The 15678-nt window shown below is 42.8% G+C and overlaps 1 protein-coding gene across 5 annotated transcripts in view; it reads right to left on the bottom strand.

The window, feature by feature from the left end:
* Nucleotides 1–15678, bottom strand: part of ARHGAP28 (Rho GTPase activating protein 28) — a 118040-nt gene continuing 102362 nt past the window's right edge. For all 5 annotated transcript variants that reach the window (XM_069960096.1, XM_069960094.1, XM_069960098.1 and 2 more), the window contains exons 13-15: nucleotides 12446–12573; nucleotides 10110–10168; nucleotides 1–1600 (exon numbers count right to left, since the gene is read on the bottom strand). In XM_069960096.1, the coding sequence (XP_069816197.1) occupies nucleotides 1509–1600; nucleotides 10110–10168; nucleotides 12446–12573 (279 nt within the window). In that variant the 3' untranslated portion in view covers nucleotides 1–1508. The remainder of the gene's footprint in view (nucleotides 1601–10109; nucleotides 10169–12445; nucleotides 12574–15678) is intronic.

Raw genomic sequence — 15678 nt, 5'->3', positions numbered from 1 at the left:
GATTGTGGGTACAGAGTCGCTTTAAATATAAAATGCATTTACTACCATGATCCAGCCTGTACAAAACCTCCAATAAAACTGTAATAGGAACTTGTCAAACCATGTAATGACACCATTTTGTTTTTCTATGTAAAAACCCAGTACACATAGGATAAAGTAGGGTCCAAAAGCGGATCACAGGCTCTTTATAACAGATCTCTCTTAAATCCTAACAGTCCCTGATGGCATCTCACGTTTTCTGTATGAAGAGTATAAGCCCTTTTGATACGGCCCATACATTTCTGAGATTACATGAGCAGACAATTATTGATATTCACAGACCGTTACTTAAAATCTGATGTCAATTTTCCACTAATAGAAGTCTCTTAACAGTGCTGAAATGTCTAATCTCTCTTTAGAGCCCTATTGTTCTGGAAATCAGCAGTGACATTGAGTTCACAGACCTCATCAATATGTTTTCTTATAGGTTTCCATGACATCTCAGAAGACCCTATTGATTTTCTCAGTAAGTCCTTTTAATATGTCAAATGTAAAATGATTTGAATGGAGAAAGAAAGAAAAAAAAAATCCATTTTGTGAATGGTGACGTTTTTTCCCCTATGATTTATAAGTGCTTCTCAGTATATTATGACAAAATGCAGAAAGATTCTATTGAACACTTGATTTATATATAAGTTACGCCTCTACATGCAAATTCATTTTCATAGAAACTTTCAATAATCGTGCGTTCCACAATCAAAATAAACAAGTCACGCAAGAATCGTCTCAACACCAAAGTCTAAAACATACATGCCAGTTGGCTACATGCCTGGATATTTCCATTTATAACATATCCCCTGGCAGAAACACTCACCGCCTATGGAAAAGGCATCCACTATTGTGAATGTTAAAAACATATGACTAAATGTGAATACTGACATAATGACAGATGGTTTACAAATGTTAAATATGCGCACAGAGGAAATGTTTAAAAAAAAATAGAAAACCATTATATAATATCTACATATAGATATAAAAATGTAACTGTACAGACTTAGTGGTTCCCATACAAAAGGACGTACAACAGTTACGGTCAAGAGTTCTTATGAGATGCTGAGTAAAGCATTCCTGTCACACTATAAAGAGCTTCTAAAGGCATCAAAGGGTTCATCGATGTCTGTCCAGCAGTCAGAAGGGCCAACATTACAGCTGTGCCAGCAATAATACTTGTAGGAGGAACCGTCAGCAAGGAGTGAGGATCTGACACTGTCCCAACTTTCTGGTAGTGTTTTATTTAAAAAAAAAAAATTGCATAAATTATATTCTACCAAGAGCAAAAATAATATGCTCATTCAAGGTCCACAGGTTTTCTCCATACGTTAGTGTTCACTTTTTAAGTACCCATGTCTTCATAGTCCATCATCTTAAGCGATGTCAGTCCTGGTACATAGCAGCTATACTGCACATAGTCCAATACATTCCATCAGTGCGTCTTGAAGATTAAGGGAAAACTGCACAATCCATCGTTCTCAGCTGTTTTTGGGTTTTAATATCCACTCAGCATGAGGGTTAACATGATAGACGTCCAGCATATATGTATCGGGGTCTAAGCAGTGTTCTCCTAGAGAAGAAGTGGTGGAATTAGTGACAAATGCAATAACAATGTACAACAAGAATGGGTCAAATACTATTTATAAAACGTTCGTCTTTAAAATTTTACTGGAGAGAGACTTAATGAGAGAATTAAAATGGAACACACCAAACGTAAGATGGAGCTTTGAAATCTCATTTGTTAAATGGAAGCAATTATTAGGTTAGAATCTGACCTGCTGATATCTCCCTATAGCGCACGGGAGCTGACGAGGAAAATATGTTTCTTACCTTAATCCTCAGCGCTGTTTTCATGTACTTTGTAGTATTATTTTCATGTTAATGAGGCGTTTTAGTGCACTGGGGGTGGGACAACCACCATGGCCCACACCTTGTAATGAATATTTATTAAAGGGGTAGTGCGGCGCTCAGCAATTATTCACAGAATAACACACATTACAAAGTTATACAACTTTGTAATATATGTTATGTCTGTGAATCGCCCTCTTCCCGTGTCCCCCCACCCCCGCACTTGTACCCGGAAGTGCAATGCGCTATACATACCTGATCCGTGTCGACCGACCCCGTCCGCCATCTTCTTCAAAGACGTCATCTTCGGGAGGCCGGCGGACCTGCTCCTGCCGGCCCCCCTCTGCCGCGTCATTACTGTGCTCAGCCGCGATGGGCTTGGAACAGTTATGCTCAGCCAATTGTGGCTGAGCAGCTGATGACGTGACACGTGCCATCAGCTGCTCAGCCACGATTGGCTGAGCACGGTTATGCTCAGCCAATCGCAGCTGAGCAGCTGATGACGCTGCAGAGGGGGGACGGCTGCAGCGAGTCGGCCGGCCTCCCGAAGATTGCAGCGACAGAAGACGGGGGTCGTCACGTGTCAGGTATGTATAGCGCACCACACTTCCAGGTACGTGCGGGGGTGGGGGGAAACGGGAAGGGGGCGATTCACAGACATAACATACATTACAAAGTTGTATAACTTTGTAATGTGTGTTATTCTGTGAATAATTGCTGAGCGCCGCACTACACCTTTAAGTAATGAGTGATCAGCGGCAAAGCACCAATTTTAATTAGAAGAGGCAGGCCGGGGCAGATCAGTGCACTGGGTGTGCAGTGTCCCAGAACACGCTGTCTGTTTCTTACTGTCAGTTTATTTTTGCTATTACAGCCATGCCTGTTCTGGAAACTATTTGCACTGCAACTGTGACTATGTAGTCCCTATTATTCTCAGGTTCCTGTATATTGTACATGTGTTTAACTCTGTGCAGTGGTATGCAAAGGCTGAGGATCACGTGACCAAGCCCTGTAACCATGGTTCCTCCAATGGCCGTCGAGCTTTGGCCAGGGGTTACCATGTGACTTCCCCTTGCTAAGTAGTTCCGTCCTCTACCTCAGAGAGGAAAGGAGAGTCTGCTCCCTGCTCCCAAGCAAGGAGGTTGTGTTCCTGTGTGTCCCTCTTCACCTTCAGAAGAGTGGACTTGGTGTTCTGCTGTACAGATCCTGGCTGCTCAACTGCTCAAGTGCCTGGAGTATCTCCTCCTCATCTGGGTGACGTTCCTGTTATTCCTCTTCTGAACAAGTCAAGATATTCACAGCAAGTATTCTAAACCACCCAGCATCTCTATTCTTCTTTCACTACTACTCCCATCATCTGGCACGTTTCACCTCAGCCTATGCAGCACCACCTTAGCTCTGTCTATGTAAGTCTTCTATATACCCGGTTGCATCCGGAAGAGACTGTTGCTACCAGTTACCTCAGTTACAATAAAAGTGTAACCACCGCTGTTACTGAACCCTGGCATTGGTGTCCGTTTACTGGTGCCCTGACTAGGTACAGCAAAGAATCGCATGCCCAGTAGCAATTCTACCGCAGTATCTGCAGACCGGTCCCCCAGCTGTGCCATCCTCAGGCCCTGTACTGTGACAATCCTATACCCTGCAGATGCCCCGGTTCCTGCCCGCTCACAACATCTGCACTGCGAAGTCAGGGCATCGCAATTTTGGCATCACAAACAGGATCTACACCACGCGGTGCCGACTATCCTGCTGTCCTCCAGGTACACTATAACCCCCCAGAGACTTTGCACTTGCAGCGCTGCGGCTTAAAACGAGCCTAAATAGTTTACGGAAAGTGGACTGTTTCTTCTGCCATCATGGGGTTTATGGAAGCACCCCTTCTTCCTGCTGATGTGTGGAATATCTATCCTTTCCTATTGTGGCCTACTGGGGCCGAATTTCCATGCCCTGGAAAAGGGGGGGGGGTTAACCACCTTGCTGTCAAAGTGCGGGAATCACCCGGCGCTATAGACTTTACAGTGACTGTTCCTGATTGGCTGCCCGGACCGGATGACATCACTGTTGCCGGGCAGACTGTGGGACCGGAACTTCAGCCCCTGCGCTCCGCCTCCTCCCAGGTCTTCAAGATCACGCCAGGGCTCAGCAAGATGGCGTCCTGCAGGGAGTGCGTACCTGCCTCTGCTGTACCAGTGCCACCGAAACCTCCCGCATCTTACACCAGCATCTCACCAGGACCTGGCCGTTCCCGCTCCTCTGATTCTGCCTCCTCCGCAGGAGGGTCCACATCACCGGAGGCCGCCGCGATCGTAAGTGGACCGACTCCATTGTTTTCTGTCCCCGGCCCTAATGGAAAGAACCCGGCCAAAGCCACCGTATCTCCGGGCTTGTGGCGGCCTCCCGGGCGTGAGTCGCCGCCCCTTCCACAACGGATGTTCGGGTTGAGCCAAAGATCCTGCTGCTGATAGAGGAGATTCAGCAGGCCCTCTCAGCCCTGCTGCTTGCCGTTAGAGCTGCAACCGCCATGCCCACCGCTGTTCCCGCAGCTTCCACTACAGCGGGGCAGACCACAGCAGCTAACACTGCCTCTTCTACAACCTTGGCTAAAGCTGCTGTTTCGACCACCACAGCCACCTACCATGTGGCGCCCATTATCTCCCCTGTCACCACAGTAACGCCGAGCATCGTGGTCACTACTGGCCCCAGCGACTCTTCTGCTCCGGGCCCTCCACGCTTCTATTACCCCTGGGAGAAGAAGAAGCAGAAGAAAGAGAAGGGGCCTAATGAGGTTCCTCCTGCCTCTTCCCAATAATTGCTTAAACTGTTTTTTGTTGTTTGACTGTTGATGTTTTAAGTTTCTTTACTATGCAACGTTTAAGGTTCATGCCTGGTCCTCCTGACCAAGTTTCCTGTACTAACCAGCCATGAGCTGATGGACACTTACCATTACAAACTGTACTCTAGTGCCTGTCCCAGAGCCTTTTACATGGACGATGGTTCTAATTGCCTAAAAGAGACTCTACCTAACAGAGACACTTAACCCATTCCTTCCTAAAGCACTTTTGTCCAATTATGTGGTATCAACAGGTTGTCATTGCACTTATGTCAGTATTGCACTTATCTCTAGTATCATATCTCAGTAGTATCAAGGTTATTCGTGTATGTTCCTCCTCTGAGTAAGCACAAGGTCACAGAGATAGCCTCAAAGTAGAGTGCCTCTTTTGAAAAAGGAAACAGTATCTATCTATATTTTTGTGTCAGAGTCAGATAGCTCCTCCTCTGAGTAAGAGAAGTCAGTTTATATACCTCTCAGAGAAAGTATAGTTTTGCAGGAGTGTATTTTCTTAACAAGTCTTGTATTTCTCATTACAGTATTATATCTACAGCTGGAAAGATTATTTGAGCCAGTTTTCTTCAGATGTCTTCAGAGTTATGTGAGCCAATCCTCCTCCAGACCTCGCAGTGTTTGTTGTCTTTTGTATTTCCCTTCCTTTTGTTTCCAGTGTCTGTTCACCTCTGTCTTGTCCCTACACACCGTAGTTGCTACACATAGTCCTACTTAACATTCACACTGGTTCATACATATTGCACCTTGGATACCTTTTCGTGTGTTTGGCCTATTGAGTAATTGTGTTGTATGATTGACTGGTATGAAAGGGAGCTCCCCATGTATGTTTGCTTTTGTTATTTTATTCTTTCTCTTCCAGGTGTCCAAGTCACTTCACACAGACACCCAAGGCAGTACACAGGTCTTCACAGTTCTCTTCTTCCAGTAGGGTAACACTTTATATTGAAAACCTACTGTCTAACTGGTCACCCGCCAGCAGTTAAGTTGTCCTGGCTTCCATGTCAGATGGTTCACGCACTAACTACCTGTAACCAGAGTACGTTAGGCACCCCTAGGTGAAGTCCTGCCACCAGGGTTTTCTCTCTTCTTAGTTTCACTTTGTCACCTGTGCCTTGAGCGTGGGAAACACACACTTCAGCATTCACAATCATCATTCAGTCCTGTTGTCTAATTGTCCAGTCTATTCATGTTTGCTACCCCTCGAGATTCGCCGAGGTCGGCTCAAAAATTGCTAGGGAGGTATGCAGTGTCCCAGAACACGCTGTCTGTATATTGTACATGTGTTTTACTCTGTGCAGTGGTATGCAAAGGCTGAGAATCACATGACCAAGCCCTGTAACCATGGTTCCTCCAATGGCCGTCGAGCTTTGGCCAGGGGTTACCATGTGACTTCCCCTTGCTAAGTAGTTCCGTCCTCTACCTCAGAGAGGAAAGCAGAGTCTGCTCCCTGCTCCCAAGCAAGGAGGTTGTGTTCCTGTGTGTCCCTCTTCACCTTCAGAAGAGTGGACTTGGTGCTCTGCTGTACAGATCCTGGCTGCTCAACTGCTCAAGTGCCTGGAGTATCTCCTCCTCATCTGGGTGACATTCCTGTTATTCCTCTTCTCAACAAGTCAAGATATTCACAGCAAGTATTCTAAACCACCCAGTATCTCTATTCTTCACTCACTACTACTCCCATCATCCGGCACGTTTCACCTCAGCCTATGCAGCACCACCTTAGCTCTGTCTATATAAGTCTGCTATATACCCGGTTGCATCCAGAAGAGACTGTTGCTACCAGTTACCTCAGTTACAATAAAAGTGTAACCACCGCTGTTACTGAACCCTGGCATTGGTGTCCGTTTACTGGTGCCCTGACTAGGTACAGCGAAGAATCGCATGCCCAGTAGCAAGTATACCGCAGTATCTGCAGACCGGTCCCTCAGCTGTGCCATCCTCAGGCCCTGTACTGTGACAATCCTATACCCTGCAGCTGCCCCGGTTCCTGCCCGCTCACAACATCTGCACTGCGAAGTGACCCACACGGGTCAGGGCATCGCAGGTGCACCAAACTTCTCATTAACATATGGCTTCAACTAGTTCACTTTAGACAATTATTTAGCAAGAAAGGAGGCGCATGCTTCTTAACAAATGTGTTGAATCTGTTACTGTGCGCCAGAGAGGTTCACTACAAGTTACACCAGTTTCTAGAATAAATTTATAGTAAATTTGTAGTGCCATGGGAGGCCACACCCCCTTGACAATAAGCCTCATTTTCTCAAAAGATGCGAGTGCAATATAAATGGGTAAAATGTCACAAATTTGCGTACAAAACCAAATTTGATTCATTCCAAAAATCTGGCAGACGCTGTTGTTTATTCTCCATATTGTACTGCTAGATCACTGCAGATCTTTATAATACAATAATAGCAATATTTTTCCTTTATTTATATAGCTTCAACCTATTCTGCAGTTCTGTACAGAGAATGTACTCACATCAGTCCCTGCCTCCAGTGGGGCTCACAATGTTTTGGAGAATGTGATAAAATCCATGCAAACATGGGGAGAAATACATGCAGCTGTTTTCCCAGGACCCCAACACTACAAAGCAACATGGCTAACCTCTGTGTCCCCCACAACATGGCTAACTTCTGTCCCCCCCACAACATGGCTAACTTCTGTGTCCCCCACAACATGGCTAACCCCTGTTTCCCCCACAACACGGCTTACCTCTGTGCCCCCACATAACTATAGATTCTGGTCTCCTCCATGTGATGCTGCCCTTATTGCTGCAGTTTCTACTGGGCTCAGATGCATAACCCCCACACTGGCAGGAACAGGAAACAGAAAGGGAACGTGATTGTCAGGAATGTGCAGTAACCTGGTGTGAACTGGGCTTGTTTTTACTTTTGTGTGACACACCCGCTTGCTTTTCAGCTTCCTGGCAGTGCATAAGTTATGCTGATCACTGCGGGACTTGATTTATGCAGCTGAGTAGGTCTTTAGACTGACTGGTTTCTCTGCCTATCTGGAATCTGGAAGATCAGAGCTCCGGTCCAATGAGTATTAGGACTGGGCTCTTGGTCAGCATAAAAGAAAGCTGAGACAGTCTCCCAGCGCGGGCTATTAGGTTTCATACCCTGGTTCCAGCTCCCCTTGTCTATTCCTGCGATCCCCGTCCTAACTTCCTCTGCTTGCTCGACTTTGTTACCTGACCTCTTGCTTGACTTTATGACTATCCGATTGTTACTTGATTCTGTACTGCGCTGCCAGTTTGGTTCTGACCTTGCTTGTTTGACTATCCGCTATTGTGTTTGTTTGTCTGTCTTGTTCTGTGTGCACGTATCTAGTACAGGGAATGTCTTTGTGGTTGTCCACGGCTGCCTTGGGCCATTTGAGGCAAATAGGTAGGGACAGTTGGTGGGTTCAGCATCAGGGTTCACTGTTGTGTCTTGTCCCTGCCTCCCCGTCCCTGACAGTGATATCACAGGAAGTAAAGAAAACACAGGCAGAGTGGTCTTGTTACTGAGCCTGAGAACACAATAAGTGCACTAAATAAGAAAATAGAAGTGTATGTAAAACATACAGCACCCACAAAAGTCAATGCAATACTAGTTAATTTAAAAAAAATCAGCGACAACCCCTTTAAGGTTCAGTTCACACCACTTTAGTATCACACCATTAACATAGATGCAGACATGCTCAGAAACTATAAATAACAAACATATGCCACAGTGTGGCCTGACTACAGTACATGTATCATAGAGAGCCATGTTTATGTATGTCATTGAGCTGGCAATCCTATAGTCTGATGTATGAAACCCCAAGTCAGTTAGCAGATGCAGATGTTAGCAGAAGAAATGCTGAGGTTGCAGTAAAGTTAAACAAAGGTTGTAAAATGAACTGGACAATTACAGAACCATTTATCATCTCTGATTTACAGGGACCCTGAGCTCTGGAAAATTGTAGCTCACTGCGCTTTGTTTGGTTACAATCCAAAAGTCCGGCTATTATAAAACCACAAAACAGGAAAAATGGCATCAGATCGAAAAATAACCAAAAAGTCCTGGACAAAGCTATAGATGATCTCAAAATAATTTCTAACATAGTAATGAGTTTGAAACTTGAGGGGACACTGTATAAATGTCCTCCGGTAGGAATATTTCAAACTCACAATGGCCTTTCCTTGGCAATTGCAATTTGAAACCACATTGAAGTTAATAATGTCAGATAGAACTCCTGTGAATCAGGGCATTAATCTGGGGACAAGCATGACAATGGCCGCTGTATTACTGAGGTACATGTGCTGATTTGCTGTGGAGTAGCACTTTTCTTTGGTACAGTGCAATGCTACATGTTCTAAAATCTATTTTTACTGCCAAAGTTTATCACCAACAACTTTTTCTAAATGTGTTATAAAGTTTTAAGGACTAACTTATACTGTATGTATTAGTTATCTTCTTATTTTAGTTTAAAAGGTACCATTTTGTGTGCGTGGCTGGATCCATGTTCAAAACTCTCACAGCTCTGCTGCGAGTATAGTACAGTCCAAATGCGAGTATAGTACAGACCTGCTGGAAACTTTATTGGCTGCATTGTAAGTGTATCACAATGCAGCCTATGGAGCATCCAGCAGGTCCATACTACACTTGCTTTAGGACAGTGCAGAACCAGAGTTCTGAACAGGGATGCTGCCAAACACACAAAGTGGTAGGTATCTTTTAAAGTCTAACGATAAAGTTAGATGAAAAATTATTATAGTGCAGCAGTATGCACAATAATCATTTTTCCAAGTTACTTCCATCTTCAATTTGGCTCGCACTCCCAGACAGTCATAACTATAACATAGGAAACTCAATCAACCCCGTGCCAATAGACAGTTGTGTATAAGTTTACATACAGGAAGAGCTGTATATCACTAAGTAAGACTACCCACATGACTATTTATTCAAGAATAAGCAGAGATTTTCATAAATATATGACGTCTTCTGGAATTTTTCCCACCAAACTTTATATATATCTGCTCAGCTACTTCTACTCTATCCCATGATGACTGCAGAAACAATTGCATTTTTTAATGCATCCAGTTGCCTTTAAATCATTACTAATATATCACTATTAGAGATGAGTAAACCTTGAGCACACTTTTGATTACTGGTGGCTGAAAAAGTTGGATGCAGCCCTAAGGCTGCCTTGAAAACATGGGTACAGCCATAGGCTCATAAAGCCCTAAAGCTCACATTGACTTCTTTTCTGTTTGCTTTCCTGCCTCCCATTGAAGTCAACAGGAGCAGGGTTTCGAATGTTATGATTGAGTGTTTTGTGCAGCAAAAACTACAGAATTTTTAGCCATGTGAGCAGAGTCTAGTATACTGTACAGTAACATGTAACATATTATGCTTACCTATGTTTCCTCCTATTTCATATAAGCTTTGGTTGAGTGATTTATCAGACGTCCCATGGCTGAAAGCAAAACAGAACATGTTAGGCCTTTGAATGGAAACATGTCTATGTAGTTTCTTTCATACGGAAAATGTAAAACCCGCCTATTGTTTGCAGTGTCTTAATCCCAGCTGTCATTGCTGGCATCTCTAAGTTGTATTCTCTGGAGTCTACTACTAATTAGATTCTGAAATGTAACCAGACATTCTGGTGCAGAATTGTTTGGTTTCTTTATTTTTACTATAATGAATATGGATTCAACAAAGATCCTCAGTTAATTAAATAACTAGAGAAAGCCAGATGTCACCAACAATATTTGTATCACATCGATGGGCAAATGGACAAGAAAATTGGTCTCTAGTAGAATGGTACCAAATGTAGAATGGTACCAAATGTACAGTAATAGCACCAGCTGCAATGCAAATGTCATTTGATCACTTAGTATGGTATACTAGATTAATGAGACCTCAGAGGGACTGCCATTAAATATGCTCAACCTTCCACATACAGTAGTACTGTAGTATATGAACAAGGTCTACTGTATTCTGGTAAGAAGTAACACTTAGCTCTGCCACTTGTTCCACTTTATCCAATGCAGTATGATGTAAAGCTTTACACTGTTTTATGTCTACAGTTTTTGTGTAGGCCAATGAGTCTATGTGGATGCAAGCTCCATCTTGTTTGCTTTACATCTTTAGGCCATATTCACACATGGCATAAACATCGGCTACATTGTCTCAGATGTACTGCAGTATCGGGCGGGTTAACATCACTTGATTTTAATTGAAATGTGGGCACATTAGGGTGTGCCCCCCCTCAAATTAGTCATAGAGCACAATGTAAAGTATGGCCAGGAGCCGTACTTACATTGTGTGTGCAGGCTATTTTGTACGCCCGCTGTTCACTGAATAGCACCGCACAAAATAGAAATGTAAATTCTGTGTGACCGCATAGAGCACTGTCCGTAGTGTATACAGAGTGTATACACTGCGGCCGGTGTTCTATACACTACAATGTAATCGCACTCTGTCAAAAAACAGTGGTCATTGTAGCAACTTGCAATAATGGCTGTTGTTTATTATAAAAATACACTATGTAAAAACAATGGCCACTATCGTGGAAACAACGACCGTTCCGTTATTTCTCACATTTTTACATAGTGTGAACCTAGCCTTAATATGCCTGTAAATCTTAATTTTCCAGATGTATGGAAGAAATGCCATTCAATCATTTAATTTTAAAATGTGTGGACCGTTCAAAACAGCCGCACTAAATCTAATCCACACATAGAGTCTTTAGATTACAGGATTGCAGGATTATATTCTTATAGGCATTTGAAGTGACTCTGTACCCACAGTCTGACCCCCCGAAACCACTTGTACCTTCGGATAGCTGCTTTTAATCCAAGATCTGTCCTGGGGTCTGTTCAGCAGGTGATGCGGTTATTGTCCTAAAAAAACAACTTTTAAACTTGCAGATCCGTGCCCAAAGGTGGGGCTTAGATGTGTATGCATTAGGCTGGCACAACCTCTCTGTCCCTCCTCCCCGCCCTCCTCATCATTAGAAATGCTCAAGGCAGATTGTCTCCTATTACTCAGTTGTGTGAATACTGAACATGGGCTGGATCGTTAAGGCACCTGTGCAATGTTCAGACAGGAGAAAATGTTCCAGTGGCATTCCTAATGATGAAGAGGGTGGGGAGAAGGGACAGAGGGGTGGCGTGAAGTTAGGGCACAGATACTCCCCTTGGGCACGGGGCTGCCAGTTAAAAAGTTGTTTTTTAGGACAATAACTGCATCCCCTGCCGAACGGACCCCAGGACAGATCTTGGATTAAAAGCAGCTATCCGAAGGTAAAAGTGGTTTGGGGGGGTCAGATTGTGGGTACAGAGTCACTTTAAAGTGTCCATGTGACTGTTCTGATTCTGATGAAAGAGTACCTGTCAGGAAAAATAACTTTTGACAAGTCTCAGACTTCCATTGACAGATGGAGATACAGCCGGGCAGTGCATGGCGGTCACTCCTTGGCTGTATCTCCTGATCATGGCGAGTGTCACTGCTGTGATCAATAATATTTCACATGTCTGAAGACGTGTGAGAAGTTATTTTTCTTGACAGGTACTCTTTAAATGGAAATCTGTTTGAAGTTAGCCAAAGCTTTTAATTAATTGCATTTCTGTAAGAAAATAGAGGTAGGACAACAGATCTTCCAGTCATATGGCATAAGAATTATGGAACTATTATGTTGCATAAGAAGAATATAAAGGGAAGGAAGCACAAGGACAGATCACCACAGCACCTGTTTTCACACTGAAATCGCGCCAGGATGTCTTTGGCTTTTGTCCGACTGTTCAGCTGGATTGCCATGGAAACCTTTGAGTGCAATGGAGCATAGACTCTTATCACTCCTTCAGGTACATCAGAGTGCTGAAATATAAAAGCAGAATAGAGCTGTAATAACCAGAACACAGGACAGCTGTTCTTTTTTTGGGCTTAGAGGTGATGATGGATGTAGTACAAATTAAATCCAGCAAAAAAATCTTGTAACCTTTAAAGCCTGTCATTCTTGGATCTTTAGTTTATGTTATGTAACAAATATTTGGTGGAACTTGAGTGGAAATCCTAACACAATAAAAATGAAGGACAGGTAAAGGTGGAAATATGCAAGAAATATAAGCAATTAATCACATGGTTCTTTAAATTGTCTTCACTAAATACAAACTTAGGCTGGGTTCACACTACGTATATTTCAGTCACTATTGTGGTCCTCATATTCCAACCAAAACCAGGAGTGGATTAAAAACACAAAAAAATATATATATTTGCCATTAAATGACGGCCATCCACTCAATTTCAACATTGTGTGAACAGAGCCTTTCTGTGTATTCAATCCACTCCTGGTTTTGGTTGCAATATGAGGACCACAATACTGACTGAAATATACGTAGTGTGAACCCAGCCTTAGAATGGAGGAATAATTAAGGGGTTATCCAGGGTTATAAAACATGGAGGAATGATTAAGGGGTTATCCAGGGTTATAAAACATGGCTGCTTTCTTTCAAAAACAGCCACCTGCCACTTTTAAAGTCAGTTTGGCTGTGGCATTGCAGCTCAGTTTTATTAAAGTGCATGGAGCCGAATGGTAATACCATGCATAACCTGAGAACGGGTGTGGTGCTGTTTTAGCAAGAAATTAGCTGCATTTTTTTTTTAATCCTGAATAACTCCTTTAGGCTATATTTACACATAGTATTTCTGTCAGTCTTTTGGTCAGTCTTTTTTTTTAACCAGAACCAGGAGTAGAGCTGATAGGTTTGAAAGATTTTAAAAGTGTCTTTGTTTTCAACCCGCTCCTGGTTTTGGTTCTAAAAAGAATGAGGTAAATACAATGTGGGAACATATTTTTAATGAAAAAAAAATTAGTCAGGAAGAAAACCCTTTCTACTAGGTCTTAAAACTTCAAATACCACAAAGACATTATCTCAAAATAAAGTATTCTAGTCTTTGTGAAAATAAAAATTCCAATATCCATTAATAAGATAGCAATGGATTATAGAGAAGTGTTTAATGGACTATAAATCTAAAACTAAACATTGTTATTATGGACTCTGAAACACAAACTAGAAGCAAATACAAGCCTACATGGTAAACTACCAAACTACCATATATTTAGAGAAACTACCAAGGCTTGTGAAACCAAGCAGTTACCTATCACAGCACCCTATATGCAGACCTACCACCCTCTGGCAATGTTCACACAGAGTATTCCAGTCAGTATTTTGGTCAGTAATTTGTAAACCAAACCAGGAGTGGGTTGGAAACACAGAAACTGCGCAAATCTTCCCATTATAAGTTTTCTCTGATGGTTCCACTCCTGAGTTTGGCTACAATTACTGACCAAAATACTGATGGAAATACTGTGTATGAACACAGTGTTTTACCTCATTACCCATAGTGTAGCAGTAGGGGTGGCAGAGGTTATAGCTGGGCCTCCTTTGCCACACTAAATTACGTCTTCCATATTCTACTGAATGCAATACCATTGTTCATGAATGTCCTAGATCTTTTACTGTCAACTCAGGTCACTTTTACATATTAGTATTAGGCTAATAGGCTATGTTTTCACAACGCCGAATGGTAATGATGGCTGCAAATAATGTTCACGATCATTCCTGATAGATGGCCGTCTTTTATCGCTAAAATGACTGCCATCCCAAAAGATCGCCACCATATTAATGTTGGATCCAAAATTGCAGACAGTATTTTACCGATTGATTTCTATGGCTCCATGCACATTACTGACTGATGTCTGCAAGCATTTGCAATTTGCAATAGGACAATTACATTGCTGCTGTCAGAATGGTGTCCCTATACCACTATGCGAAGGAGGAGATCAGCCATTGGAAATCCTTACCAGTTTGGGACTAGCTTCAGAGTTACAAAGGTTTTCTACTGCACCCTTACCCCTGTCTAGTCAGTCTAGAGCTCTGTAATCAATGTGCTTCTAGCTCCCCACAAATTACCCCCCCCCCCTTTAGTTGGTAAGGGGCACCTATTAAGGTAAGGAGCTCAACTCATCACATACATAGTGTGGCCCTCCCTGGCGTCTTCAGGCAGCCCTCGCACAGCCAGCAGGGAGAAGACCCATCTGAGCTACTGGGCTACTGTATGGGGGCTAACTACTTTGTTAAGGACAAAAAGGAGCTAAACTACTGTGTATGGGGGGGGCTAACTATTATGTGGAGTGCACAAATTGGGATAACTATTGTGCATTGAGCACAAAGGGGCTAGATTGCGTGTTTTATTCATCTGACATTTCCATGCATCTCATAGCTGATGTGGCTCATATGACATCTCAATACATTTCACAGCTCATTTTTCTCTTTGGAACTAATAATTACATGTATGAGACTTATTATTGTAAAATGGGAAAGTATCCAAATACCCCATTGCACGCACTAAGTATCAGATTAAATAAAAGTGCTTTAAGGAAACACCATCCAATCTAGATGTCTTGCCGCCAAATTAGTTCCAGTTCAATACATAATAACTGACTTCTTAAAAAACACTTCCTGCTAAATTGTCTATCTTATTTATTTTAGATAAATTCTTTTGCCTAGTCTGGCATTTACTCTTCAATAGATAGAATACGATCAAAGTCAGTACTGAACAGATTTCCCTGAAAAGTTAATAGAGTCCTTTTAAACCCAACCATACCACTAGCGGGCTGACACCCTACAGTCCATCTTTGTAACAACCATAGCATGCAATCTACTCTTTCAGTCTCCTATGGGCATTTTTACAAATTTCAAGAAAAATTTAAACTTTTGGATAATGCTGCCCGAACTACAAGTCATTGGGACGACCCACATTATCTTCTCTGTACTCCACCTGTCTTGATTAATAGATCCCTTCCTATACCCAAACAGAGAGGTCTATTAATCAAGGGTGATTGGGTAAAGAGGAGCTTCCAGTGAACACTTGGATGACTTGTGGTTCAGACAGCATGAAAGTGATGACAAGTGGCCTTTC

This window comes from Dendropsophus ebraccatus, chromosome 2, assembly GCF_027789765.1.
Source record: "Dendropsophus ebraccatus isolate aDenEbr1 chromosome 2, aDenEbr1.pat, whole genome shotgun sequence".
NCBI lineage: Eukaryota > Metazoa > Chordata > Amphibia > Anura > Hylidae > Dendropsophus > Dendropsophus ebraccatus.
This window is presented reverse-complemented; position numbering and strand designations above follow the sequence as displayed.